This window comes from Mirounga angustirostris, unplaced genomic scaffold (genome assembly GCF_029215605.1).
Source record: "Mirounga angustirostris isolate CCGP_5_RB_7025 unplaced genomic scaffold, mMirAng1.0.hap1 SCAF_1, whole genome shotgun sequence".
Taxonomy (NCBI): Eukaryota; Metazoa; Chordata; class Mammalia; order Carnivora; family Phocidae; genus Mirounga; species Mirounga angustirostris.
Genome location: NW_026991709.1, coordinates 79,311,153 through 79,339,132, shown reverse-complemented (window position 1 = coordinate 79,339,132; position 27,980 = coordinate 79,311,153). Strand labels below are relative to the sequence as shown.

The window sequence follows — 27,980 nt, the reverse complement described above, 5'->3', positions numbered from 1 at the left end:
CTGAAGGATGAGTTGCTTTGTGTAACTGCCCACTGTGGTGGGCACTATTTTACTGGTCCCTAAGAGTGTTTAAGGAGAAGCATTACAGTCAACAGTGGAATGCATGCCAATTGTTTTATTTATGATGCCTACTTGGATGACAAGGCTAGCCAGCATGTGGCCCCGAGGGAGAAGCCTGTGGCCCCATCCACGTCATTACTCCACAATGCGGCGGAAAGACTGCACGGCTGGGGAAGCTGCACCCCAATCGATGGGCTTCCGGTACTCCTTCTTGTCCAGAAGGTACTGCCTGCCACGGTAGTTGGGTAGCTCGTAGAAAATCCAGACGCCGTCCAGCACCTTACTGGAGTGGACCTCTCTCATGTGAAATTGCTCCATGATAGAAGGGCAATCTTCAGTGGTTTCGTACATCTGACCATTAAAATCTCCTTTCTCAAAGATCTGAATCTTATACTGGCCTCCACTAGACTGGAAAAACAAGGGAGGAAATAAACAATGATGATTATGAAAATCACCGACACGTCAAGAACTCCCAGAACGCTGTGGTTCAGAACCCACCATCTTGAAAGCCAGATGATCTGATCTCCCATCCCCGCTGTGCACTGACCAAAACAGCTGACCTTCGGTAGGAAAAACTTAATGCCTTAAAGTACTCAGGAGGTAGAGAGTGCGCTCTGGAAATAATTCATGTATTCAGTCTTGTGATGAACTGACTTTAGGTTTTATGTAAGCCTCAGCAGCCAACAGAAGAAAACACTGCATTAAAGGGTAGGAAAATGTTAAGAAGATGCTTCCACATAAAAGTAAAAAAACAAAAAGGCGGGGGGGGGAGTAGGAGCAAGAGAGACAGAGAAGAGCCGGAGCAGGTGAGCGAGCGAGCAAGCAAGCGGAATCCAGCGGGCCCCAGACTCACCAGGTGAACAGCTCGGCAAGAGCTGAGGCGATCATTGAGGCCCATCCAGTGCTGGTACTCAGGGTACTCGCCCCGAGGTAGGATGTACATGTAGCCCGCGAAGTTGGGCCTTTCATACACAGCCCAGGTGCCTCCCTCCACTCGAATGGAGTTGCAGCGACTCAGGTACATGTGGAAATCTGCACAGTCGCAGTCACAGTCATAGTGGCGGCCTTGAAAGTGCTTGTCCTCATAGAAAGTAATCTGAAGGGCGGGGTGGACCAAGAGAAGAACTGGGAGTCAGGAGGCTTTATTCATAAAAAAAATAAAGACCAAGAACATAATCCCCACTTTGAAAATTCCTTTCTCTTCGATTTTGAGGAGGAAATACAGAGCTCTACCTCACCTCACAACACCTACCTTCTGGCAGACAACTTTAGTTGTCAACAACAGGAATGAGAACTTTCTGAAGGCTTAAAATGAAGCAAAACAAAAGAGTGCCCTAAGATAAGCCAGACCCAAGTTCATGGCTTCCTCCTTTTTGTTCCCATAACTCACGGTACTCATCACATAAGAAAATAAGTTATTCACTTATATATCTCTCTCCCATCAGACTCCTAGACTTCTTCCTGGGGCAAAGACCAAGCCTTATTTAAGCTATGGACCCCTGTATCCTACACTGGACAAACCCACAATAAATGTTGGATGATGATGAGTGAGTTCCAAATGCAGGCATTCACTGTAGGTGATAATGGAAGATTAATATAGAGAAAAATAAAACGTACCTTAGCTTTAGAGAGCTTGTTTTAGATGGATGTGGAGCATACACATGACAATATTTTATGTTCTGTATTATTATTTTATTGCCAACAGAGTAGTTACAAAGCAACAAAATGACAAGTCAAGAATGTTCTTTGCCTCAAACCCTTTACCAAGTTTTCTCCCACAATTTCTGGGGTAAACCTGAGACCTCTAATGGCATGGCGGTGCGCAGCTCTGAGAACCGGGAAATAATAAACCTGGGCTCTTGAGCTGCATCTCTACCGTCAGGCTCACTACTTTAGGCAAGCCGCCTCTCTGGGCTCCTGCTTCCCGCTTGTCAGAGGAAGGACTAGACTAGATTGAAGCCCTGGCTGTAAAAATAAAACGTTCCTATTTGCAACAGGAAATAGAGTTCTCAGGCACTCCTGGGGCTTCGTGACGCAGTTTCTGAAAACCACCAGACCAAATAGACTGTAGAGTTTGCCCCTTGTTCTATAATTCCACACTCCAAGATAAATGCTAGTTTATCATTGAAACGGAAAGCAAGGTGTCATGGAGTCAAGCAGTTAATTCCCTAGCGTTATGCTGCCACCTTGTGGCTAACTTGCGTTATCGGTTTAGAAGAAAACCAGGTCAAGCATTTCACAGGAAAGTAGAGCCAGGTGGCCCTGAGAGGATCTCTGTCCAGGGGCAAAGGAAAAAGGATTACCTGTTCAAAGGAATAAAAGAACATGGCCCACTATAGGGACAAGTAGTTCCGCAAGCTTGGCGCATATAGAGTCTGCGCATATAAGAAGTATTCGGAAATAAAGCCAGCAGCCTGCTGCGGATGCCATGCTAGAATCCCTCTGGTGATGATGCGCGTGGAAGCAGGTGGTTGCTATGGGTGTGGTGAGAGATGGTGTGGGCCAACCAAATGCCAACTGCTAGCTGAGGACATGGAGGGAACAAACGGTCAAAAGGAATGGAGGATTTGGTGGCTGATCAGATGTAAGTAATGATGGAGAGGTAGAAACCAAGAATGACTTGCAAAAGGCCATAAAACCTCAGTGTTTTCTACCCCAGGGGAGACTTTCTAGATCATAGCCTACTGATGGTTATTTCCTTCCACCTTAATCTACCCTGCTTGTCTCTCTCCTTCTGTTTCCTGTTCCCTACAAGCTTCCTTACCCCTGCTCAGCACTAAATCATCTACTTCATTTCCTTTCTTCCCCTCCCAAATTTCTCTTCCAGCTCCATTTCCCACTTCAGCATAGCAGATTGAGAGCTACATGGCATCCCAGTCTACAGATGAAAACAAAATTGCAGGACTACCAGTTACTGGCTCTGGGACCTTGGATAGGCCACTGAACCTCTCTCTAAAGCTCTGGCTCTTCATTAGTAAAACTGGATAACAATATCCACTGCAGAGGACTGTTCTGAGGAGGGATAATCCAATAAAGCACTTAGTTTAATCTGGTTCATAATTGCCAATAAACTTTTGCTACTGTTGTTACAGATAAAGAAGTTAAGTGACTTGCCTAAGGTCAATAGCTAGTTACAAGTTCGTTGCAGGCAAGTGAGTGGACTGCTGTGCAAAACTCCTGGTTAGTGACCTGTGATTCATTTTATCTTCTCTCCCTTTGCTGTCTTCCCGCCTGCACATCTAACTCTGTTCCACAAACACCATTTACTCTCTTAGTAATGGAACAACACTGATTCTGAGTCTGAGAAGCTTTCCCCAAAGCCCTGTGGAAAGATCTTTAGGAAAACTAAGGTAACTTCACTAAGAATTAATAGATTCTAAACTCCTTAATTTAACTTTAATTCAAATTACCTTTGGTTTTTGGTCAATTTGTCACCCAAAAAGGAGGCTTTGCAAGGGATATGCTATAGGAAATAAAGTTAGTATCTTTTTTACTTGAATGTTTCTCACACTTAGTGCCCCCTGCTCATTTGCCTGGCTAACATCTATATACAGGATGTTCTATAAGGTCATCTTGCTGGCCACCCTTCCAGCAGACTAGCCAGCCATTCCAAAGCTGAAACAAAGTACTGTGTTGCCATGGAGCCATTACTGAGCTCCAGAACCAAGCTCTCCTTTCAGTGGGACACCTTCCAAATCTCAGAGCCCAGAGAATGTTGAACTTCTACTCAATTTCCATTTGCAGAAGGACCATGAAATCTATTCTATGGTGAGCTGAGACTCTTGGGCAAAAAAAATTTGTAGAGAAAGCTCAGAAATAGTGCTGGAGATTTCCCTAGAAATTACTACAAAATTCCTCTCATTTTCGTTTAGTTTTTGAAAAATAGCCTATTAATCCAACATAGCACAAAGAAAAATGTTGAGTATTCCAGAGGTAACAAAACCAAATTTCATAAAATGCATCGTTTTTGCCAAGCCTATAACTCTGATTAAATTGCTAGTAAGATGGCGGGAAAGGGAGAAGCAATAGAGAAAGAGATTAACTTGCTCTTTTGACCTAGTAAGCAAGTTAGCTAACCACCATGAACAGGGCAGCTACAAGAAATAAGAGAGCACACTATTACTACTCTGGAAATCTTTGAAAGTGGGGGCATTTTCATCTAAGAGAGTTCTTTTTCTTTTTAAAGATTTTATTATTTATTTGAGAGAAAGAAAAAGAGAAAGAGAGAGCACACAAACAGGAGTGGGGGCAGAGGGAGAGGAACAAGGAGACTCCCCGCCAGGCAGGGAGCCCGACACGGGGCTCAATTCCAGGACCCCAGAATCATGACTGGAGTCGAAGGCAGACGTTTAACTGACTGAGTCACCCAGCCGCCCCAAAGAGGGTTCTGTAACAGTCTTCCCCTCAAGGCACATGGATATTCCTCTAAGGACTTACAATTCTTTTCAGTGGGATTTGCATGGCATGCTTTCAAGAACCTCAGAGCACTAAAGACACTGTCTCATTTTTCTCCCAAAATCTTTTAGATGACGAGTATGATTATTAGTTTTATTTTCCAAGTGGAAAAAAAATCAGGCACTAACCAATTCTGGAATAAATTAACAGGTGCCTCCTGACATGATGTGATGGGAAATATTTGAGGTTGCCTATGTAACTTTCTGGCCAAAGATGGTTAGTCTGAATCTAAACATTAGGAAACAATCAGACAAATGCAGATTTCAGGACTTCCTACAAGACACCTGGTCTGGACTTTGAAAAATGTTAATGTCTCAAACTACAACAACAGAAAGGTAGGGCGACTGTTCCATACAAGAGGCTAAAGGAAAAAATGGTTAAAGAAACATGGCAACCAAAGGTAATGCATGATCCCTGACTGGATCCTGTATCAGGGGAAAAGCCAGCCATGAAGCACATTTGGGGAAGCAACCGGGGGAAATTTGAATATAGTTTGAATATTAGGTATTATATTTATTACAAATTTGGGGGACAACATAATGATAGTATGTTTATTTTTAGAGATACATGCCTAAATATGGCCAAGGAATTAAGTCTATTTACTGTCAAATGGTTTAGTACAAAGAGAGAGACAGACACTCAATATAGCAAAAGGCTAACAATTGGAGAATATAAGTGAGTGATATGCAAGTATTTAACACTTCTTTCTTATTCTTCTAAGATTCAATGGGTTTGAAACTTTTCAAAGTAAAGAGCTGGGGGGGATGTGGAAATCAGGCACCAATGGCTTTGCCTTACACTCACTTATCAGTGGAAGAGCTAAAATAGAGAAATGAAAGTAGAATCCCTCATTCCTAAAGCTCTGCTTAAGAGATCAATTTCCAGTCTAACAACTGTGAATCAAATATTTGAGAGGCAATTTTCCTAATGTAAGTAAGCACTTTATTTCAGCAGATGGGTAAGAGTAACTGCTTGAATGAAATGGATATGTAGGATTTAATTCACTTGAATGGTCTTTTAGAACATTACTGGTGGAGGCTAACTTTTACAAAGCAGATTTTTTTTTAAAAAAAGATTTTAATTTTCAGTAATCTCTACACCCAACATGGGGCTCAAACTTAAAACCCTGAGATCAAGAGTTGCATGCTCTACCGACTGAACCAGCCAGGAGCCCCTCACAGAGCAGTTTTTAACTAAACACTAGAAGTTTTCTACTCCACATACTCCTTTTATCAGTATGTCCTATTCCTGGGGAAAGTCACAGAACATTGGTTCCTGGAAGGCAGAAATCATGATGATATTTACCTGTTATATACCTGCACAGTACTGAACATCGCCCCCCACACAAAGACAAGCCCTTAATAAATTGTTGGGGAATTCTGTCCGAGTAGAAAATATAATGAGCGTTTTTTAATCTTCTCTCCCAATCCCAGCCTTTAAACCACTATCATACTCACCTGCAGGCAAAGAAGAAAAGCTTTTCTCCACCTTTCTTTTAGTGTATCTTTAGGTACATTGGAAAATAGGAAACATTCCAAAAGAAAGGAAACATTGGCAAGAAAGGTACAAAGGAAAAGAAAGTGGTAGGCTATAAATCAGTATGACTGTTAACTTACCTTGTTTCCAGACTTAGACATTTTGGTGCATAGATTGGTTTCCCCAGTGCTGGAATCCGGAATAGCTAGAGAGAGAGGCATAGAGACATTTATAGTGCGCTGGTTTCAAATCAAACTAGTAGGGAAAGCTTAGTCATGAGAATAGGATCCAAAAATTGAGTCAGTCATTTAGAGGCTATTGATGGTTTCTAGAAAAACAATTGGGATTATGAAATAAAGGAAAGCTTCAGTACCCCTTCTAATGCTTACCAAGCCTTGCTGCATTATAGACTTTGCTGAGTCAAGGCACCAAAACCCAGCCAAAGTTTTCCAAGTTAAAAACAAAGAAGTCCCCCTTATCTGGGCAATTTGGTTTTCTAGCAAGCCGCCACCTTGAAATCCTCAGTGTCTTTTTTTTTTTTTCAATAGAGCTTGCGGGAAAGTCGAGAGGCTACCCTCTTAATTCTGAACAGAAGTGACATGTTCCAAAGCAACAAAATGTAGTGACTACTAAACACAATGCATGATCTTATGTTTGGAAAATGTCACTACAAAGGACATTTTTGGGAGGATTAGCAAAAATTTTAATCCAGACTGTATACGGTGCCATTGTGAAATTTCCTGAATTTAATCAATTTAATAATTTGTACTATGACTACATAGGAGAATGTCTTTATTTTTAGGAAATACATGCTAATGTCTTTAGGAGTCAAGGTTTAAGATGTCTGCAACCTACTCTCAAATTGTTGAGTGAAAATACTACTACTGTGCAGAGTGGTAAAGTGAATGTGACGTCACGTTAGCAAGTGGTAAATCTAGACAAGGGGTTTGTGGGGATTCAGATTCTCGCAACTGTTCTTTATGTTTGAAAATTTTTCAGGACACACACACACAAGTTCTAATCCACAAGAAAGGGCTCTACAATATGTAACCTGAGGGACAGAAAGCTACTGTGAGAATTACGGTCCTACCAAGGTTGAGCTAAGCCCAATTTGCCGCCTGCTTGGTGGCATTTTTTCTGCCATGATAGCCTATGGGAACCTGTTCAGAGGTTCTCGGCACCTATTACACCTCTGACTTTTGGAATGAGATTACATTTTATGTAAATTCAAAGAAACAACAAATCAGTCCTTCTCCATTTTCATTTTCCTGGTCAAGTATATTCTTCTTAAAAGTCCATCTTCCTCATGTTTTCACTAATAAAACTATCCAACAAATAGGGTGCCCCCAAGATGTATTATGGTCAATTCAGAAAATGGTAAATGTGCCTTGGTAGGAAGATTATTGAGAAACAAATTAGTAAGCTATGTGCTTAGCTTTCTGAATTTGGTAAACTGGAAAGTATCTAAGTGATACCATTAATTTCATTAAGCAATAGCAATTTCCAAAACACACTTGTTACTCCAGTGTTTCTTTATTGAATTCTCTCTTGAACTTCATCTTAAAATAAAAACTATGAAAACCTCAACTAGAATTAACACACATTCTGAGAGTTAATTTTCACTTTAAGTCAAGCCCTTTTTTTGATATAATTACTAAATCAATGACCAGTGAGCATACAAAACAGTGTTTATCAGTGGATTCATTTAATCATTTAATAATTATTTAATAATTCTTTTTCCTTTATCTTAAAGAATACAGCTTTCCCAATCAAATGTAAACTTTATTTTGATATAACATCACAAAGTGACATTTGTAACTGAGAGGAAGAATACATGACCCCAAAATGCCCTACTTTAACATGTGGATTATTTTGAGCTAAAGGCAATGAAGACCCTGCAGATTCAAGAAAAACATTCCCTTAACTACCTAAAATAATTCAGATAGGGAACCTGGCCCAGGAGAGCTATCACCAGAGGGAATTTTTAATCTGAATGACCCATCTGTATGACAAGGCAAACATCTAACTGCTTATTGAAAATTTGAAGCAGAAAATGAAAAATACACAATTTCATTGTTTCATACTTTTAAGGACTAATATATCTTTGTATAAAACTATTTCTGCTATATTTATACACCAACAAACTATACTTTCATTCCAATTATTTTTTAAAAGGAGTAGCAATTTCCTTTTAAATAGTTTCAAAGAACTATAAAACTTGTATTTAACTCTAGAAAGGATGAGACCCTTTCATCATACAAATTAAAATGTGAAATTTAATTGCAAATCTATGCTCAGTCACTTTAATATTAATATACAATGAAACTGCCTTCCTCAACTTCATTTTGGCAACACAAAGATGAGCTTTCTGATGTTCTATAAACAATACGTTTATATAATAGTCAGAAGTTCATCTAAAATTCGACCTAAACAGTAATACATCAGTATGGAATGGAAATCAAGGAACGGTGTTAAATAGGAAGGAAAAAGCCCCAATGTCTCTTAAGCAGCAAGAGCATCTTCCCAATTTAGTTTCAAGACGTGTACCATCTTCCATTCATCATCCTCCTGTTTGCAGGCCCCTTAAGATAATAAGAGAAAAATATTAGTAACTTAATTTTCTACTGCTTTCGTGCAAATAATAGGAAAAAACTTGTATTTACAATATCATGTAAATCAAGGCCACGTGAGATTTTAGAGTGTTAAATACATAAGGTTTTAAAATTAATTATAGTCCTTTTTTTCTGAGGGTCACTTTAGTTCATAATAGAAGAAAAGACATGAAAAAGTGGCAGGCTATCGGGATTAGCCTCAACTAAAATTTCACCTTCTTATAGTTCCCATTTCCTTTGGATAATCCTCATCAGATTCCTAATTCTTAATCTCAGCATTTATTAAATAAGTATTATAAAATTTTTTTTGTAAAAAGTAACACACAATTTAAAATGCAAACAATCTATAAACAATAAAGAGTAAGTTTTTGCAGTTTTGGAAAACAGTTCAGCATTTCCTCAAAAAGTTAAACCTATAACCTTGCAATTCTACTTCTAGGTATATACCCAGAGAATTGAAAACATATGTCTACACAAAAACTTGTACACTAAAGTACCTAACAACATTATTCACAATAGAAGTGAAAACAACTGAAAAGGAGAAACAACTCAAATCTCAGATCAACTGATGAACAGATAAAGTGTGGTATATCCATACAATGGACTATTCCAGCCATAAAAAGGAAGGATGTACTGATGCAGGCTACAACATGGATGACCCTAAGGCCATGATGTTAAGCGAAAGAAGCCAGGCACAAAGGCCACATGTCCAATGATTCCATTTATAGAAAATGTCCAGAGTTGACAAATCAAGAGACAAAAAGTAGATTAGTGGTTGCCACGGACTAGAGAAAAGAGAAGATACTGGGGGTGGAGGAATGAGGACTGACTGTCCATGTATACGGGCTTTGTTTTTAGGGTGATGAAATGTTCTGGATTTGTCAGTGGTGAAGGTTGTACAAACTTGTCACTATGTTAATAAAAGCCACTGAATCCTTCACTTTAAAAAGGTGAATTTCATGGTATGTAAATTCTATATCAATAAAAATTAAGAATAAGTTTTTAATCACCCTAGACATCTAGTCTCATTCCACAAAGACAAACACTTTCAATAATTTATGTCCTTTCAGAAGTTTTTAAGGCATATAATTAGCATATAAGTATGTGCGATAACCCCTCTCTTTTTTCAAACACACAAGGCAACATTTTACTCCTCCTCTTCTGCCTTCACCCCTCCAAACCCCCAGCTTAGATTCAGTATCAGCACCTACCGGTGGTAAACAAAACACCTTACCAGTGTTGTATACCAGCTTTTTTTTTTAAAGTTTTTTTTATTATTATTTTTTTTTATTGTTGTTTACCAGCTTTTGATCCTTGCCAATCTGATAGAGAAAAAATAGTATCTTACATTTCTTTAATTGTAAGTAAAAGTATCTTTGTGTTTGTAAGTATTTTTCTGTGAATTATTTGATATCCTTTGTCTGTTTTTCTATTGTTAGTCTTTTAAAAGACTTCAAAACAGAAAAGTAAACTAATTTCTATATTGAAAAAAGAATATTTTATATTTGGATTAAATGACTTCTAGTAAATTTGTCTGTATCCATGTTCTCTTCTATTGGATCTGTGATCTTCCAGAGTTCAGTATTCAAATCTTCATTTGGATTAATTCTGGTAATTTATTAATGCTCATGTACAATTAACAAAGATCAGTTAACTTAGTTGATTTGTGTGTGGGTGATGGGAAAGATGAGAGATGTGTTAGAAAGAGGAAATACAGCTGAAAGCTATGTATGGAGAAAGTAGTATCTTTGGACAGTACAACCTATACTAGGCAAGAAGCAAAGAAGACAAAACTTGGCCCTTACATTTGCCCATTATTCCATAGGCTCCACCTATGGAATAATTTGGTTGGTCTTCACTCTAAAATGCGGCAAAAATGGGTATATAAAGTCTGTATATGCTAGTGGGTCTGGCGGAGAAAAAGAGGCAGTGGCCAGTAACATAATATTCTGCACAGCTTTTTTGCATGCTTGTAAGATTTTCCCAAGAAAATTTGTTCTAAGTGGTCTACGTTATAAATGCCCACCAGTGTTTCCATGTAGAAGTCTTATCCTGCTGCTTGTTTGGAGCCTGCGGCAGGGGGCACAAGACTGTCCAGCTGTTGGCGATGTCCCGTATTAATCAACCACTCATAAAACTTATTCTCCACAAGTACCTGGAACTGCTTCCTTTGATCCCTAAAAGTGCCATCAAGAGCAAAAAGAATGTAAGAACACTAATTCATGTTCATTTTACTCCAAGTGATTATAAAGCACTTTAATGGGATAGACATTAAATTATTTCTGGTTATCCATTTCTTCCCTCCAAATAACTGCTCTGTTCAGTTCTGTACATTGCAGCACCACCACTCCCCACCCCCGGAAAAAAAAAAAAAAAAAAAGATCGGTTAGATACAATATAAAAGTATTCTGCCCAGTCCTCAGCTCCTATCCAAACACTGCTAATTCTTCCAGGTCCAACACAAATTCTACTTCCTCCATAAATATTCCCTGACTACCCACACTGATGTTTTCTGAATCTCTATTAACAATAACTGTTAACCGTGTCCCTGGCTTCTAGAGTTCAAAGACCAGTACCCTTGAAATAAAATATTGTGGTAAACATAATAAACCACAATCATCTACTATCACAAGCATGTAATTTAAAAATAAGGTATTTTGGCATCCCAAGTTTAGGAAGCATATAATTTCAGAATAAAAGACAAAATTTTAAGCGGACTAAATTTAGCTTTGTTTTAAAACACTGTGCTTATTTTTCACATTTTACCATGGATTAGGGAAAACTTGGACAAAAACTAGCAGTAGTCCATGGAGCAGCATTAGGAATCCACCCTCGGTAAGTCTGTCTGTGGTATGGAGGAGTCAGGAGATCTGTATTTGGAACAAGCCCCTTGGATGACTGATGTGCAACCGAGGTTGAGAACCACCGATATAGTTAGAGAATTAAAAACTAAAACCAATTCATGTAAGTATTAGATCAAGTGGATATGATCTTTCATAAATACAAGTTGTTCATCTATCAACTAAAGCTTCCAAAAAGAAGGGAGTCTAATTCTTGAGCAGCTACTTGCTCCCATCCCCCAACCAAACAACCTGGAATACTGACCTTAACAAAAGACACATTACATCTTTTTTATTACTTTAGTACAGCTGTAAACATGTACAGATTAATTTGTTTTCCCATGGAGTTTTACATAAGACAAATTCTTCTCTAGAAAACACTCACTTTGTCAAACGAGCCTCCTTCACAGTTTTCTGCCAGATTTGTATCTTCTGTTCTCTTTGACCCAGTGCTTTCTGATATGCAGATGGAAGACCCCCAGGTATCTCTGTTGTGTCCCCTTCCATTTCAAAGGGGATAATAAATACATAGAATTCACAAGGTGGTAAGAGTCGGAAGACACTTGTGTTGCAGTTCTCTTGGCATACAATCATTGGATTATCCCAATAGTTAGGCACCGTAGCGAGGCCGGTCCTGGCCATGTGATCCTCCAGCATTGGGTAATGGGTATGAAAAGGGGCAAAGGTTACTGCCTGGTTTCCAGAGAGAATAAGTGGGCGTGTAGGCGTCAGAATGTGAAAGATGCAGCCTGTTGTAGAAGAGATGGACAAACGATGGCAAACAGCAATGACTTTAACGTTGTCACAGCTGTGGAGGTGAAGAGCAGTCTGTACAGGGCCCAAGACGAAGGTGCTATTCCTGCATTTCTCAATGGTCACAGATCTGAAAAATGAAAAAATGAGGTAAATTCCTCTGAATGAGAGGAAGATCAAAAGAATATTTGACTACAAAATTATTCTCTGATGGCAAAAAAGGATCAATCCTAGTCCAAAGAAAAGATCAAAATATCAGAACTGTGCTTACCGTAAGGGAGAGAGCAGATATATAAAAGATTCGTTGCACCGATGAATCTTTACATGTGCCCCCACCAGAGTATCTGAGCTCTTGGCCAAGGTCTGCTTGTAAACCTGGCTCATCACCACCATGCGGTGCATCTTAGGGGCCACATGCGTATTACAAGCAATCTTAGCTCTTTTGGTCGTCCCTTCAACTATTTAAGAAAAATATAAATAAATGAGATAGTTTCAAATCAAAGAAAAACAACCATATGAGGTTACATACGTCTAGGTGTGTAAGTGTCTAAAATTAGATACATGTAAGGTTTGGAAAAATGTTAGATCTGGGCATTGGGTAAAGAGGTGTTTGCTATAATGTTCTCTGTGTTTTTCTGTATGTTTGCAATATTTCATAATTTTTTGTCATAAAAATTTTTTAAAACCTCTAGCCCATTCAAGATTGCCTACAGATCTAAGATTTTTTTTTCATGTGTATCTTTCAAGTAATGTGCCTAAGGTCATATGGCTAGTCACAGAGCTGGCCCAACTCAAATATCTTCTCCAAGTTGCCCTAATTCATCATCCCAATCCTTAAATAATCTCTTTAAGTCACCATAATACTAATTTCAAACCCCTCCTAAGGTACTTACCACATCATTCCATGAATTCTATTTGGATTCATGCCTTTAATCCCTACACATCGTTAGTAACTGAGAGCACATTTTCCTTTCACACACAGTGCCTTGCAGAAACTGACACTCAAAAACTGTGCAGGGGTTGTTCCCACAATACAGTCTCGCCATTATGTGACTGGCTTCTCACACTGTACCTCTCTGAAAGCCAGCAGGACACCCCTGTAAAGAATACTGGCCAAATATGAGAAGGTCGCATAAGTACGCTACTACTTTAAAAAAAAAAATAAAAACAATTCTTATTGCTTCCTTTTATTAAATAAGTAATACATGGTTATCGTAGACAATTTCTAAATACTAGTGGTAAAAGAAGATACAAATTATCTGTGATCCTATTATCCACCTCCACTAACATTTCAGTATAATCCTAAGAGGTTACATATCCTTTTTCCTACTAGTGACTACTGTAACAACATTTAAAAACTTGTTTGAGCCTATATTCTTTTATCACCATCAAGAATTATGCAGTATATCCTATATATTTATGGGGCCCTTCAATATCTGCAAGTCTGTGACCTCTTACTAGAGCAATAGCTTGGGTGGATATAGAATTCTTGGATCACAGTCCTTTTGCTTGAGAGTCTGTAGACATTGCTCAACTATTTTGTTTTTTAGCATTATAAAAATTTGACACAAAAACTGATTTTTTTTAATTACATGGAACTTATTTTTTCTTTATCCTTGAAATTCAGAGATTGTGGAAGTATATTCTATGTTTTTTTTTTTTCCTTTTTTCATTAATTTTGGCTGGCATTTGTCTCAGTGTAGGCATCTATTTCTCTTTAAACTTATACTTGGGCCCCAGAAGTCATACAGCCCCTGAACCTATCCCGTTAGCCATCGCTGGACTGTCAAGAGTAAGTATCTGATGCAACCAAGGCCAGATTTTCTCTACTTTAGATTTTTCTAAACTGGAAATGTCAAGTTAATCTGTTTGTGTCTGTGTACCTAAAATAAAACGGGACCCCCGTTTTACACCAACTCTCTGAGGTTGCAACTGTGGAATGGCCAAATCCGGCTGTGGTGCAGAGAAGACAGGAAGGCCCTCAACAAATGAGCACGTGAGAGGGTGAGGGAGAAAGTCAGAACAGAGAAAAGCAGAGCAAAATGACAACTGACTGAAGCTGGAGTTCCGTTAACTGCCAACAGAATGACCCGGACTCTGAAATCAGCTCTCTCACACTACTGCTGCCTTGATGGAAAAAGTCCTAGACAAAAGACAGTGGTTCCCTTTTCCTCTCTTATGGTAGCAATATTTTGTAGGTCTCCAGAAGAGATGTGATTATTAACACACCAGAAAACACTAGGTTCCTTAACTTGTCATTCAATTTAATATAGATTAAAATACTGAAAAAATACCTTGGTGAGCCCAAGCCAATTTCTTTCCAGACTTAAGGCAAGCAGATGTACCAAATGGATTCCCCGTCAAACAGGCTCTCAACCAGGCTTCCAGCTTGTAGAAAGAAAAGGTCTTAGAGATCCTTGAGAAGCCACTTTCTGCATGCAGTGGTTGCCACAGAGCAAGTTCATGAAGTGGATATATCTTCCTGGCTCTACTCACTGTACCTTCAATAAGAAAGCTGAGGGCCACAACAGCTTCGCGAGAGACTAGACTACTATGGGTCGAATGAAATGATGCAGTGAGTTGTTCTGGATCTAAAAGCAGCTCAAGGAGATCTGACAGATGATCACAGACAAATGCTTGGTGACTATAATCATTCCAGTTCTAAAAAATATCAAAATAAAGCACTCTTAACAGAACAGATTTTACAAGACCTGAAAACTTTGTATTTTAATTATTTTGTATTTCTACTTTGCCTCACCTCCTAAAAAAGCATTTAAGGCAACAATATAAACCTTATAAAGATTTTTTAATATTATGTGATAGGTATAAATAGATTCTCTCCCTTCCTTAGGTAGTTCAAAAGTAATACTATAGCTAATCCTTAGTGTGTGCCAACCACAAAGTGTTGTACAAACTTTAACATATTTAATCCTAGCTACCATCTTGCAATAGACGCCGTTACCATGCCCATTTTACAAATGAGGAAATGGAGATACAGAAAGGTTAAGAAACTTGCTCAAGGTCACACAGCTAGTAAATACTCTTAAGTTTCAGATCTAACATAAAAATAGCTACCTTGGACATTCATTTGATGAAACACTGGGTTTCTTTATTTACCTTCTCGTATTACAGGAGGAGTTTCAAATTCCACTGGATGGAACAATGCAACTGACCTTACAGTAGCTAGATTTAAGAGAAGTTATCACTTTTGGAATAAGCTTTGAGTTGGCAGGTGTCTCAATGACTTGGCTCATTCATTTGACAGATATTTCTTGAATATCTCTTATGTGGTATGAGCAGTGTTAAGTGATGAATTAGGCAAATTGAATAGGACATAGTTCTTGTCCTCAAGGAACTCAGAGCCTATGTAGTGAAAAGACAATACAAGCAACTGTTGCACAATGAGATAAGAACTACAGCAGAGATCTGTAAAGACATGCTATGAGCCGGAGAGGAGTAAGGAACCCCTCTGGGGGGAAAAAATCATCATGGAGTGCTGTTTGAACAGATTCTTGATTAATGTTGTTAGTTACACAAACAAACAAGGAAAAAAGGCATTCTAGGCCTATGGAATACGATACGCAAAGATCCATAGCAATAAAAGTACCTGCCGTGTTCAGAAAACTGGAGGTAGGGACCAATCATGAAAGGCCTATATGAAACACTAAAGCATCTGGGCCTTATTTTGTGTGCCAGGGACTTTAAAACTATTTTCTAAATAGCTATACATTTTCTCTTTTTAATAAACTCTCATCTGGATACCATAGAACATGTCAAAGCAGGGCTGTCGCTCTTCATCTCTCTTACTGCATCCCCCTCACCCATAGCAGGCTCTGAGGTGGCTCCATGGAGCACAAGATGAAAACAACAGTGACAATAATAATTACTGATGGGAGTTTTGACAGGAAACAGATATAATCCTTCTGCATTTAGAAAGTCCAGTGTAGTAGGTGGAGTGGAGACTAAAAGCAGGTGACCATATAGGGCCTAATTATAGAAATCAAGCCCCCCCCGCCCCGAATGTCAGTATGGCCTATATAAGAGGAAGAAAAGAGACAGACTTTATTTTTATTTTTAAAGATTTTATTTTTAAAGTAATCTCTACACCCACTGTGGGGTTTGAACTCTCACAACTCTGAGATCAAGAGTTGCACGCTTCACCAACTGAGCCAGCCACCCAAAGAGGGACAGATTTTTAAATTAGAGTTATTTTGGAGGCAGAATAAGTAAGACTTGACAAAAAACTAGGTATGGGTGCTGAGAGAATAAGCATGGGTAGCTGGTGGTAACCTTCTCTGGCTTCGGGAATATAAGTCAATTCAAGTAAAGGGAGATTTTACTGTAGAGACACACAGTCATCTCCCAAGCTGAAGTACAGGTAGGCCTCATCAGAACTGGAACTGGAAGGCCACCTTGGGCCTGGTACTCTCTCGCCAGTGTCTCTACATGTCTGTTCCATTCTATTCTTTTTCTCTGATTACCTCAGAGTTTCTAATCCCTCCTAACTCCAGGTCACTTATAAACATGCTGGCTATTCTGGTCCCAGTGCTACCTGAGCCGCCAGCTCAGGCACCCAGCACAAACTGGTAATTTCTTCAGTTCCTGGGGGCACTGACTGGGCCATGTCATCAATTCAAACCAGACCAGTTTCAAATACGTACCTGTGAATGGGTTACTCTAGTCAAGTGTCCACCTCTGGTCTAATCAGTTGTTGGGAGAGGTCATGTTATAGCACAAACTGAGAGTCACCATTTACTGATGCCTACTAAGCAACAAGTCTCATGCTAATGTATTACTAAATTCTCACAGCCACTCAGAAATAGGAATTATCATCCCCATTCACAAAAGACAAGCCAAGGCCTAGAAAAGTTAACCGACTTGCCTAAAATCATGTGGTATTAAATGGCAGAGCCAATTTGAATGCAGACTACCTTAGTTCAAAACACCATCTCTGCATGGTGCCCATTCAACAGGAAATAAGTGTGGAAAGAACAGACAATAATTGGCCTAATACATCTGGACTTGGACATTCTGAATTTAAGGTATAGAGAGGGCATCTACATGAGGAGGGAAATCTAGAATAGAGACAAACTTAGGAGTCATTGAGATATGTGAAGTCACAGGAAGAGAAGAATTATGTTTTAAGAATATGTCTAGCGAGAAGACAAAATTGCCCCAGGCAGAATCCTGGGGGAATAGTGGCCTATAGGGGCCAGTGGGGAGGCTCATGAAGAGTGAGAAGAAAAAATGAGAAGCACAACCAGGAGGGAATCGTATCATGGAACGTAAGGGTGGACGGGTTTACTTGAAAAAGGAGATTATAAAAGTGCCAAATATCAGAAAGGTTTTTGTTGTCGCTGTTTGCCTCAGAACATTTTTAAAGAACCTGCACATGGCAGTAATACTGAGATCTATGTTTTACTTAAGGTTTTTTAGAATACCTTTAAATAAACAGGTAAAAACATTTCAGTTTTCTTTACAAAAACAGAAAGAAGAAATAATACAATTTCTAAAACTCACAATGTGAGGCAGTTAAGTTTAACTTCTATGTTGTTGCATCATATAATATGACACAAGCATGCTCAGCTTAAGTGTATCAAAGCACATCACTTAAACATATGAAAAGATATTTTTATAGAAATATTTTTCAGTAGATTTCAACAGACTTTGTAAACACTACATCTTCTCATTTATCCTTAGTCTAAAGTAGATTCAAATTCATTAACATTTGCAAAAATGAGAATGCTAATGAGAGTACAGTGAATAATTTGCCCCCGGATCATGAGATTTTTGTGGTCACTGAAGGAATGAATGGAAATTACTTCTCTATACTTGGACTAAGATTGCAAATATTTATTTTGTTTTATAATAAGGAAAAGAAACAGAAAAGCAAAAAAAAAAAAACCACATCAACAAATGATTGGCTTATATAAGTAATCCCAACACAATTTTTAATGAAGGCAAATCATCTTCCTCATAAATTGTCCCTTCAAAGAAGGAGACCAAAATTTAAACAGTACCTTATTATGGCAACTGGATTTTTCAGTCAAATCAGGAGACTGAGATCTATTTCTGGGACTAGGCCACTCTTCTCCAATCAAAGATGTCCTCAGGGAGACCTTGTTTAACTGCTGTATGTATAAGAAGAGCAGAAACTGTAGGGTGTTCACTGAAAGCTGGCCAAAAAGAAAAGAGATGATGAATACATGTCCTAAACCACATCAGTTCCTAGTCTACAGCTAAGGAGATACAGTAAAATAAATTCACAACAGTTTGCAAATCCTAAAAAGAAAAATGTAGAAACTTGCTAGCATTTGATATGTATGTTTCTGATACCCAGATATAGGAGTTTCTAAAACTAATTAAACTGGAGTCACTTACCTTCTCAGAAAGCTATGTAGCATCTATGGCCATAGACATTCTCTCCCCAAAATCGATGAAGAGGAGGATGAAGTACATATTTTTTAAAAGTATAGTATTTCAGAAGTTTAAAATTGCAGTTAAAATAAAAAAGACAAACTTTAGTCACTTGAATAAATAAATGGAAGAAAGGAAGAAGAAAATTTCACCAAAATATTCAGTTTAGTCTAACCTAAGGCTCACAGACTTATCAAAAAAAATTTAGGGTATCAATGCAACATCTGAAATTGTATGCAATTTTTTGGTGTATGTGCATTTTGTGGGGGAGGAGGACTCAGGTTTTCATCAAGTTCTTAAAAGAGTGTTTGACTTAAAAAATACTATTGGTCTGATAGATGTTTATAAGTCATTTCTTATTTGAAGAAAGGTATTGAAGCTCAGGATTTGAAGCTCATGATTATCCTCATATACCCATTCCCATACACATACAGGAGACACAAAAATGTAATACATCTGGTACTACAGCTGTATTCACCCTGCTTCCCAACCTGGCTAAAAATTGCTAAACTAAGGAATTGAAAAATACACATTCTCAGGACCACCTAGATCTATTTAATCAACTGTCAATCAGAACCCCATGAATCTACGTATTTTTTAAAATGCTACTTTCTTAAATTTTTTGAGATAATTGTAGATTCACATGCAGTTGTAAGAACTAATAGAGAGATCCTGGGTACACTGTATCCAGTTTCCCATCTTGCAAAGCTATAATACAGTAGCACAATCAGGGTGTTGACATTGATGCAGCCAAGTTACAGAACATTTCCATCCACACAAGGATCTCTCATGTTGCCCTTTTATAGCCACAACTACTTCCTACTTCCCTCCCACCCTCACCCCTTCCTTTATCCCTGACAATCACTTATCTGTTCTCTATCTCTCTAATTTTGTTATTTCAAGAATGTTATATAGGGGCGCCTGGGTGGCTCAGTTGGTTAAGCGACTGCCTTCGGCTCAGGTCATGATCCTGGAGTCCCTGGATCGAGTCCCGCATCGGGCTCCCTGCTCGGCAGGGAGCCTGCTTCTGCCTCTGCCCCTCCCCTCTCTCATGTGCTCTCTCTCTCTCATTCTGTCTCAAACAAATAAATAAAATCTTAAAAAATAATAATAATAATAAAAAAATAAAAAAAGAATGTTATATAAATGGAATTATACAGTCTATAACCTTCTGGAATTGGCTTTTTTAAAATTTTTATTTATTTATTTATTGATTGATTGATTGATTGATTTTATTTATTTATTTGAGACAGAGAGAATGAGAGAGAGCACATGAGAGGGGGAGGGCCAGAGGGAGAAGCAGACTCCCCGCCGAGCAGGGAGCCCGATGCGGGACTTGATCCCGGGACTCCAGGATCATGACCTGAGCCGAAGGCAGTCGCTTAACCAACTGAGCCACCCAGGTGCCCGGAACTGGCTTTTTTTTTAAATCAGCAAAATTCCTTCATTTTATACATACTTCCATTTAACAATTCTTTGTTATCTTATCATTATTCATATACCTTCCTCTTCATGAGACTGTAAGATCCTCATCTTTTTCATTTTTATATTCCTAATAACTAGCATAGAATCTAGCACATAATAAGCACTCAAAAAATCTGGAGCTTCTTGAAGGTTTTATTAATCTCTGTATCCAGCATCCACTACTGTACCTCATACATAGTAAGCACTTAATATTTAATTAATGAGTAACTATGTCCTTCCTCTCTTGCCAAACTTTTCAATTTCCAAACCTTGTTTAGATACTACCCCATGTGGCACAGAGTGGCTAGATACTAACTAAATACCTTTTCTTTTCTTCCTGGGCCCGCATTTAGATGGCATTTCTCAGCCTCCCTTGAAGTTAGACATGGTATAACTGGGTTACGGTCAATGGAATGTGGGTGGATTGACATACACCACCTTCAAATCTCCCAAAAACACTCCACGAAGTGAAGGACTCTGAGGCCCTAGTGGGCATGACTGGGGCAAACTGTATTATACCTGCAATTATTCACTTCCACATCCTCTAGGAGGCTTATCCATGGCCATGGGATTGCCCTACCTACTGGGAGGTAGTCTACCTCTCCATCTTCCTGATTTTAGATACAGACATATAACAAAGCTTTAGCCAATGGAATGAAACTAGTTACAGTTTATGTCCCATCAGAGCAAAAGAAGCATCATGAGGTTTCTCCTGCTCTGCTACTCTTCTCTTCTGTCACAGAATAGGCGTTAACTATACAGAATATGCTTCTTTAGCCTGGGTCCCCAAATGAGTAGACACATGGAGTCAAGCCATAACCTTTAGCTCTAGCTAAAGTACAGGCTGCACGTAAAAGAAGCAAGAAACAAACCTTTGTTACTGTAGGCCACTGGAATTTCATTTTTGTTTGTTTTTAACTGCAACAAAGCTAATAAAATTGTGCCTTCAAGAGACAGAAGATGACTAGCTCCCTGAGTCACTGCTTGGACAACAGCAGCCTAGAGACTCATCCAACCAGATGCCCTGTGTCATACTGCTGCATGAATGAGAAATAAACTGTCACTGTGCTAAGCCACTGAAATGGCAGGAATGTTTGTTACTGTAATGAGCCTACTCTGATTAATATACTTTCTCTGTGAAGTCTTTCCTGATCACCAGAACTAACCATTCTCTTCCCTATGCTATTTCTGTACTTTATGCACACTTTCACTACTATACGTTCTACACTGTCAAATAGCACTTTTTTTACACACCAACTTCCCCTACTAGTCTCTGAGCTCCAGGAGGGCAGAGATGCTGTTCCAGTCATCTTTGAATCCCAGCACATAGCAGATGCCCACTTAAAAATAGTCAGATTCTCTGACTGTAACGTATCAATGACTCATAATCACTCACTCACCTTAAAATGTTTTTAAAGTCAGTGAAAGCATTTCCCTCTTTCAATTACAGGGTTCTTGTAACATTACTGCTTTGGAAGTAGGTGAACAGAGATTGCTAAGTAAGGGCTAATTCATTAAATACTGCCCAACTGGAACGGTTAAAAAAAAATGGCACTCTGGGATCACAATAGCCATTGACCTAAAACCACACACTGTGTACACCTAGTACAAAAATTAAAGATAGTTTATTTCTCAAAATAATTAAACACACATACAAATACATATAAATCCATACCTGATTTCTTTGCTTTTCAACTTCATCCTCAGACATGCAGTTGGACAGAATCTCAGACCATTCCAGGCGCTCCTCTGGTGTCTTTACTGCAAGACTATCAAATATTTCAAAGTAAAGCCACGCCAGATCCTTAGCCAACTGCAGCTTCCCACATGCAATGTGCCTCCATGTAGACCAGTACAGGCGTGGGTAAGCTCCTTCTGTGGCCCGGGTTCGCACATATGTGGATATCTTCCTGAGATAGTGAAGACTGAACTTGGACGGAGGGGGGACCTGCAAGGCACCCACTATAAAGGGTTCTGCTTTCACCCAGAGGAGAACTCCGGACTGATCCATATTATCTCGAAGGACATCTGTGTGATAAGGCTTCTTGGCATACCTAGGAAACAGAAGTTTTTTCACACACTGATTTGAAACAAAACTCATTTATACATGTACTTTGTGTTGTTGTGTTTTTGTCTGTTTTTTCCATTTATACATTTTCTTTAAGGTGGCCCTCTCCCTTCACTATTTTAAGATGTACTATGTCAGTTTAAAAAGCAAATCTAAACAAACTGAGGGTTGCTGGAGTGGTGGGGGGTGGGAGGGATGGGGTGGCTGAGTGATAGACATTGGGGAGGGTATGTGCTATGGTGAGCGCTGTGAATTATGTAAGACTGTTGAATCACAGACCTGTACCTCTGAAACAAATAATACATTATATGTTTAAAAAAAAAGAAGAAGAAGATAGCAGGAGGGGAAGAATGAAGGGGGGAAAATCGGAGGGGGAGACGAACCATGAGAGACCATGGACTCTGAGAAACAAACTGAGGGTTCTAGAGGGGAGGGGGGTGGGGGGATGGGTTAGCCTGGTGATGGGTATTAAAGAGGGCACGTTCTGCATGGAGCACTGGGGATTATACGCAAACAATGAATCATGGAACACTACATCAAAAACTAACGATGTAATGTATGGTGATTAACATAACAATACAAATAATAATAAAAAGCAGATCTAGTTTATCAACCAAGTGCAGAATAAATTTTCGGTCAGATGTCACTACAATCGATTTGAACAAGAAAAACTGTGTGATAAAACAAAATTATCTTACTTGAATTGTTCGAAGTGGTTGTTTTAGGGAGAGTGTATAAACGCATGAAGTATGAGTTGGAATCCTGCTCAGGAAAGGAAGAAAAGAAGAAATGGGAGAGTCATCTCTTCACAGGAAATCTCTGCCTACCCTGAGGGGCAAAGCTAGTCAAAATAAGGGGAATAAAATTTGAGTCAAATCACTTACACATAGAGGATGGGGGGTTAAAGATGTGGACATGTTAGCGGACATATAGTTCAATATGAGCACTAATGTGATGTGGCAGACAAATGCTCACATAAGAGCGGGCTGCAGAAAGAGATCCTTTTTGTTCTCCGTAACAGTGAACTTGCTCTGGCATATTCTTTGTGCTTAGTTCAGGTGCAGTGATTTCAGATTTTGTTTGTTGTTTCTTTGTTATAACAACAATACATAATTTTTATGGAATACTTATATCTCAAAATAGAAGGGGAGGAAATCATTCACTGTCCCGCCATCAAAGGGAAACTCGTTAATATTCTATTGTACTTCCTTTCCATCTCTTTTTCTACATAGATTGGATGTTAGTTTTTGATTTTTCAAACTTGTGATAATAGCATATATACAGTTCTGTTATTTTAAAAGCTTCATAGCACTCTAAATAAAGGTACCCTAGTTTATTCACCTGTTCTCCTATTTTCGGACATGAAGTAGGTTTAAAATTTTTCACAAGAACAAGATAGGCAAAATACTCATCATTGTTGAAGTGGGGTGATAAGCACATGGTGGTTTATTTACCTAGTCTACTTTTGTATATGTTAAAATTTTCCACTGTAGAAAATTTAAATGTAGGCGAAGAGTGAAGGGGATTAAGAAGTATAAAATTCCAGTCATAAAATAAGTCACACAGAAGAGAAGTTCAGCATAGGGATATAGTCAATAATATTGTAATAACTTTGTATGGTAACGGATGGCAACTATACTCTCTGCGTGTGTTTTTTTGTTTTGTTTTGTTTTATTTAAGTAGGCTCCACACCCAGCGTGGAGCCCAACAGGGAGCTCGAACTCACAACTGAGATCAAGACCTGAGCTGAGACTGAGTCAGAGGCTTAACCAGCTGAGCCACCCAGGCACCCCAGTGGTATTTTGTAATGTATATAACTGTCAAATCACTATGCTATATAACTGAAACTAATATATCAACTATACTTCAATTAAAAATAAAACAAAAAGTTTAAGTGTTTCACAATTATAAATAATGCTATAATTACCATCTTTCTGCATATTTTCTGCACTATGACTATTTCTGAGAAAATTTTCAGATATGCATTGGTGAAATGAAGTAAATGACATTTCTAAAGCTCCTGACATATATTTCCATGGCTTTCCAAGATGACTGTATCAAACTACCATCACTTGACCAAGGTACCATCGAGTACCACTTAACCATTGAGCACTCCTCAGCATTAAATAACATCACTTAAAAAACCTTCTTTATATGCCTGATGAAAAATGTTTTATTGCTATTATTATACATTCCATTTGATTCCAAGAACGTCATGCCTCTTTGAGGAATTATCTGCTCAAAAAATAATTGACATCAATTGGATGCTTACTATGTTCCAGGTAGCAGGCTAAGTATTTTTCGTTCTTCACCCTTCGTCCTCTCAACCATCTAGAGATAGGACTGTCCCCATTTTCAGACGAGCACACTGAGGCTTGGAGAAGTTAAGGGACTTACCCAAAGTCACATACTTAGATTGGCACCACCCTGGATTAGAATTCAAGTCTGTCTGACTTGAGAACTGTGTTACTTACAAATGTACTTTAGGAACCCAGTTTTGGGAAAATCTCTGGAAAATGGGAGTGGATCCAGAAGAGGATTACCAGAACGAGTGGCCTTAGATGTGAGGCCACATAGCGCCAGGTAAAGGAACGCGGGGGCCTAAAACCCAAAAGAAGGGTGAGAGGGTAAAGCGCAGCTCTCTTCGTTCGTGGGAATGGCTGAGCGCTGCTCTGAGGAAAAAAGATGAAGTTACGTGAGGAAGACCTTAGTTCGCCCCGAGACAGAAAGAGGCTGCTCTGTGAGATCCTCAACTCCTGTTTCTGAAGTGTGCAATCGAAAGCCAGATCCTGGGGAATGAATTCTGAGACTCGAGAGGGCTAAATTCCTAACAAACATGGGCTCTTTCCCTCTCAAGAGCAGCCCCTGGGAGCGCTGGGGTGGGGTTTTTCAGGCGGGGAGATGGGCGTGAGACGCCCAGCGGTCCTCCGGGACCGGGTCCTTCGCCACCACCTCCGACGCCGTCCTGGTCCGGGCCGCACGAGCTCCCCGGCCGGACTCTGGGAACTGGGAACCCCCAGCCGGCAGGCTCCGTGGCGGACCCGAGACCTGGGGAGCCAAAGGGCAGCCTCCCCGGCCCGCCCTCCGGCCCCGGCGTCGGCCCGCGCGCGGTTACCTGCGAAGGCAGGGCCGCTCCGCCGCACCCTCGGCGCGCCGCCGCGCCCAGCTCGCCCAGCCCGCCCCTCGCCCGCCGCCTCAGCCACTGCGCAAGCGTCAGGCCTCGCGCCACCGAGAACTGGAGGCTGATGGTGCTAGAGCGGCCTCCCGCTTCTTCCTCAAGCGCAGTACTTGCCCGAGGCCAAGAGTCCTCGGTGCTGGGGCCTGGAGCCAGACCCGGCCGCTTCGGGTATCGCGCCTTTCACCTCAGGGAAGTAGGAAGTTTTCTATTTCTCTACACGTCTATGGTCAGCCAATAGCTGCTGGTAAGGTCAGCACGCTTTGATCAGTAATGTAATGACAGTGACAGTTTACATTTATAGCGTTCACCGCGGGCCGGCCCTGTGTAAAGCACCCTTATGTGTATTATCTGTCTTCCCAAGAGCCCTTTAGGTTAAGGATGTTTGTTTTACCGACAACTAAACTAAGGCGTAGAGAGGTGGAAGTAACACACCCCTAAGGTCACAGCAAGAAAGCAGCCAGGAGCGAAACCCAGGAAACCCAGGCCGTCTGAAGCCAGAGCCCCCGGGGTTATTAGCTCCTTAACAAAAGAGCCCGCAGGCTTTGTTAGCTTTCCCGCCACGTTACCGCTTTCATGAAGCTTTTTTGGATTCCACCCTGCAGAAGACACCCCTCCTTCCTCGAAGCCTCCACTTAATGATTTTTAGCCATTTTCTGGTTTCTTAGTTCGTTTATGGCTTGTATAGGTGTGGGAGTTACAAAGGTAAATAAGACCATAAAATGCGATTTAGGTCCTCTTTTATGTGGCCTCTCTCCTCCAGTAGGCATCTTCCTGAAAGCAGTAACCTCGTCTTCCCCTTACCTCTGTATGAGCCAAGAGTAGATAGGGGCTTTGGATTCAAACAGATCGGGGTGAGAATTCAAGCTGCACCACTAAATAGTTCAGTGACCTTGAACAGATTCTGTCACCTTTCTATGCCTTTGTTTTTTGCAACAGCAATGATTATTGAGCACAACTGTGTGTCTGGCACAGTGCTAGGCACTAGGATCACAGCAGTGAACAAAATAGATAAGATCCTTGCTTTCTTGGAGTGCGTATTTTAATAGGGAGAATAGGTAATACATATTAAGGAAAAAATTGGACAGTTTCATAATTTAATAAACGCTATAAATTTGGAGGGAGGGGAGGGTCAATGCCAAGTTTGATCTGAGGACTGACGTATAAGAAGCCAGCATAGGAAGATCACAGTTGAAGCAACTTTTACTCTGTGGCAGGCTCTGTTCTTTTTTTTTTTAAAGATTTTATTTATCTGACACAGAGAGACAACGAGAGAGGGAACACAAGCAGGGGGAGTGGGAGAGGGAGTAGCAGGCTTCCCGCGGAGCAGGGAGCCCGACGAGGGGCTGTCCTATTCAGGTGTGACCAGAACAGTCTAGATTTATGCTCTCTTGAAACTGGCATACAGTTGTGTGAGTGGGGGGGGTAAGGATGGAAACAAAATAGGATGGTGTAAGACTAAGGGACTCAGCAGGGGCTATTTTTCATTGGTCAGGGAAGTCTTCTCTGAAGTAGTGACAGTTCAACTTATCTGAGTGTAAAAGGAGTCACCCATGTTAGAAACTAAGGGACGAGTGCTTCAGGCAGAGAACAGCTAGAACAAAGGCCTTTGGGAGAAACAGGTTTGATGTATTAGAAAAATAAAACCAGTTTTGCTGGAACATGGTAAGGAGTATATTACGTGAGGGCACAGATCATACTAGGCTTTAAAATTTTTTACCATCTTTATTAAGACACAGTTTTGTAAGCTAGCGTAAAGAGTTGGGATTTTATTTTACGCACTATGAAAAGCCATTAGTGGGTTTTGAGCAGGGGAATGACGTGATCTGACATGTCTGCAAAAAATCATGGGGTTGGGGGTCAGGAATTAATAAGAGATAGTAAAATATTAAGAGTGGAGGCAGGGAGACCACTTAGGAGGTCTTGCTAGGTAAGAAATGGTGTGACTTGGCCCAGAGAGGTAGTGGAGATGAACAGAAGTGGACAGATTCAGGATATAGTTTAAAGGCAAAGATTTGGATAGGGAATACAGGGGCGGAATCAAGGAAGACACCTAGAATTTTGTCATGAACAAGTAGATGGGGGGAATCAAAGAGTTCTCCTAAGTGTGATAATAGTTATTCACTGCGTGCTTACTGTGCCAGACGCTGTGTTAGACAGTTTACAGCTTTTCTCCCATTAAAATTTCACAACACTGCCAGAAAAATGTTTTGCCTCAGGTTTGTAAATAAAGCTTAGGCTAGACTGGGGGGTAAGGGAAGGGGGATGTTCTCACCGCTAAGTGATGGAAGCTGAATCCACGGCCTCTTCTCGGTGACCCTGAGGCAATTTTCTTCCGGGCTTGTTCCAAGAGGGTAAAATAAGATCTCTTAAGCAACGCGGTCGCCCTACCGTTGGCGTAGAGTAATTGTCCCCGCCCATTTCTCCTGTGTCCCTCCGCTCCCGCATCCAGCGTAAAGTTCAATATGAATGAAATTCCCAGACTTGTAACAAGATAAATCCTCCCTCCCGTAATTGGTCGGTACTGGAAGCAGAGCCTTGTGATTGGTGGAGAGTCCGAGGTGGAGGGCGGGGGTAATTCATGCACCTCGAGTGCCCTCTCTTGGCACCAGTTCGCCCCACCGCCTTTTTACGTAATTTTCTACGACTCGCGGCTACCG

At 40.1% G+C, this 27,980-nt stretch overlaps 2 protein-coding genes across 4 annotated transcripts; both read right to left on the bottom strand.

Moving 5' to 3' along the window:
* Positions 1-100: 100 nt before the first annotated feature.
* Positions 101-10,732, bottom strand: CRYGS (crystallin gamma S). The gene is made up of 5 exons (XM_045903200.3): positions 10,630-10,732; positions 8,539-8,573; positions 6,132-6,196; positions 914-1,156; positions 101-468 (listed from the first exon to the last, which is right to left on the bottom strand). The coding sequence occupies exons 2-5, from the start codon at positions 8,546-8,548 to the stop codon at positions 196-198; spliced, it is 591 nt and encodes a 196-aa protein (XP_045759156.2). The 5' UTR covers positions 8,549-8,573; positions 10,630-10,732; the 3' UTR covers positions 101-195.
* Positions 10,640-27,795, bottom strand: TBCCD1 (TBCC domain containing 1). Of its 3 annotated transcripts, none has more exons than XM_045903198.3 (7): positions 27,596-27,795; positions 21,753-22,131; positions 18,217-18,372; positions 14,491-14,857; positions 12,468-12,654; positions 11,829-12,326; positions 10,640-10,780 (listed from the first exon to the last, which is right to left on the bottom strand). In XM_045903198.3, the coding sequence occupies exons 2-7, from the start codon at positions 22,086-22,088 to the stop codon at positions 10,651-10,653; spliced, it is 1,674 nt and encodes a 557-aa protein (XP_045759154.1). In that variant the 5' UTR covers positions 22,089-22,131; positions 27,596-27,795; the 3' UTR covers positions 10,640-10,650. The 3 variants fall into 3 exon arrangements, with proteins under 3 accessions (XP_045759154.1, XP_045759155.1, XP_045759153.1); XM_045903199.3 differs by lacking the exon at positions 27,596-27,795 and adding an exon at positions 25,261-25,353; XM_045903197.3 differs by lacking the exon at positions 27,596-27,795 and adding an exon at positions 24,418-25,177.
* Positions 27,796-27,980: the final 185 nt, after the last annotated feature.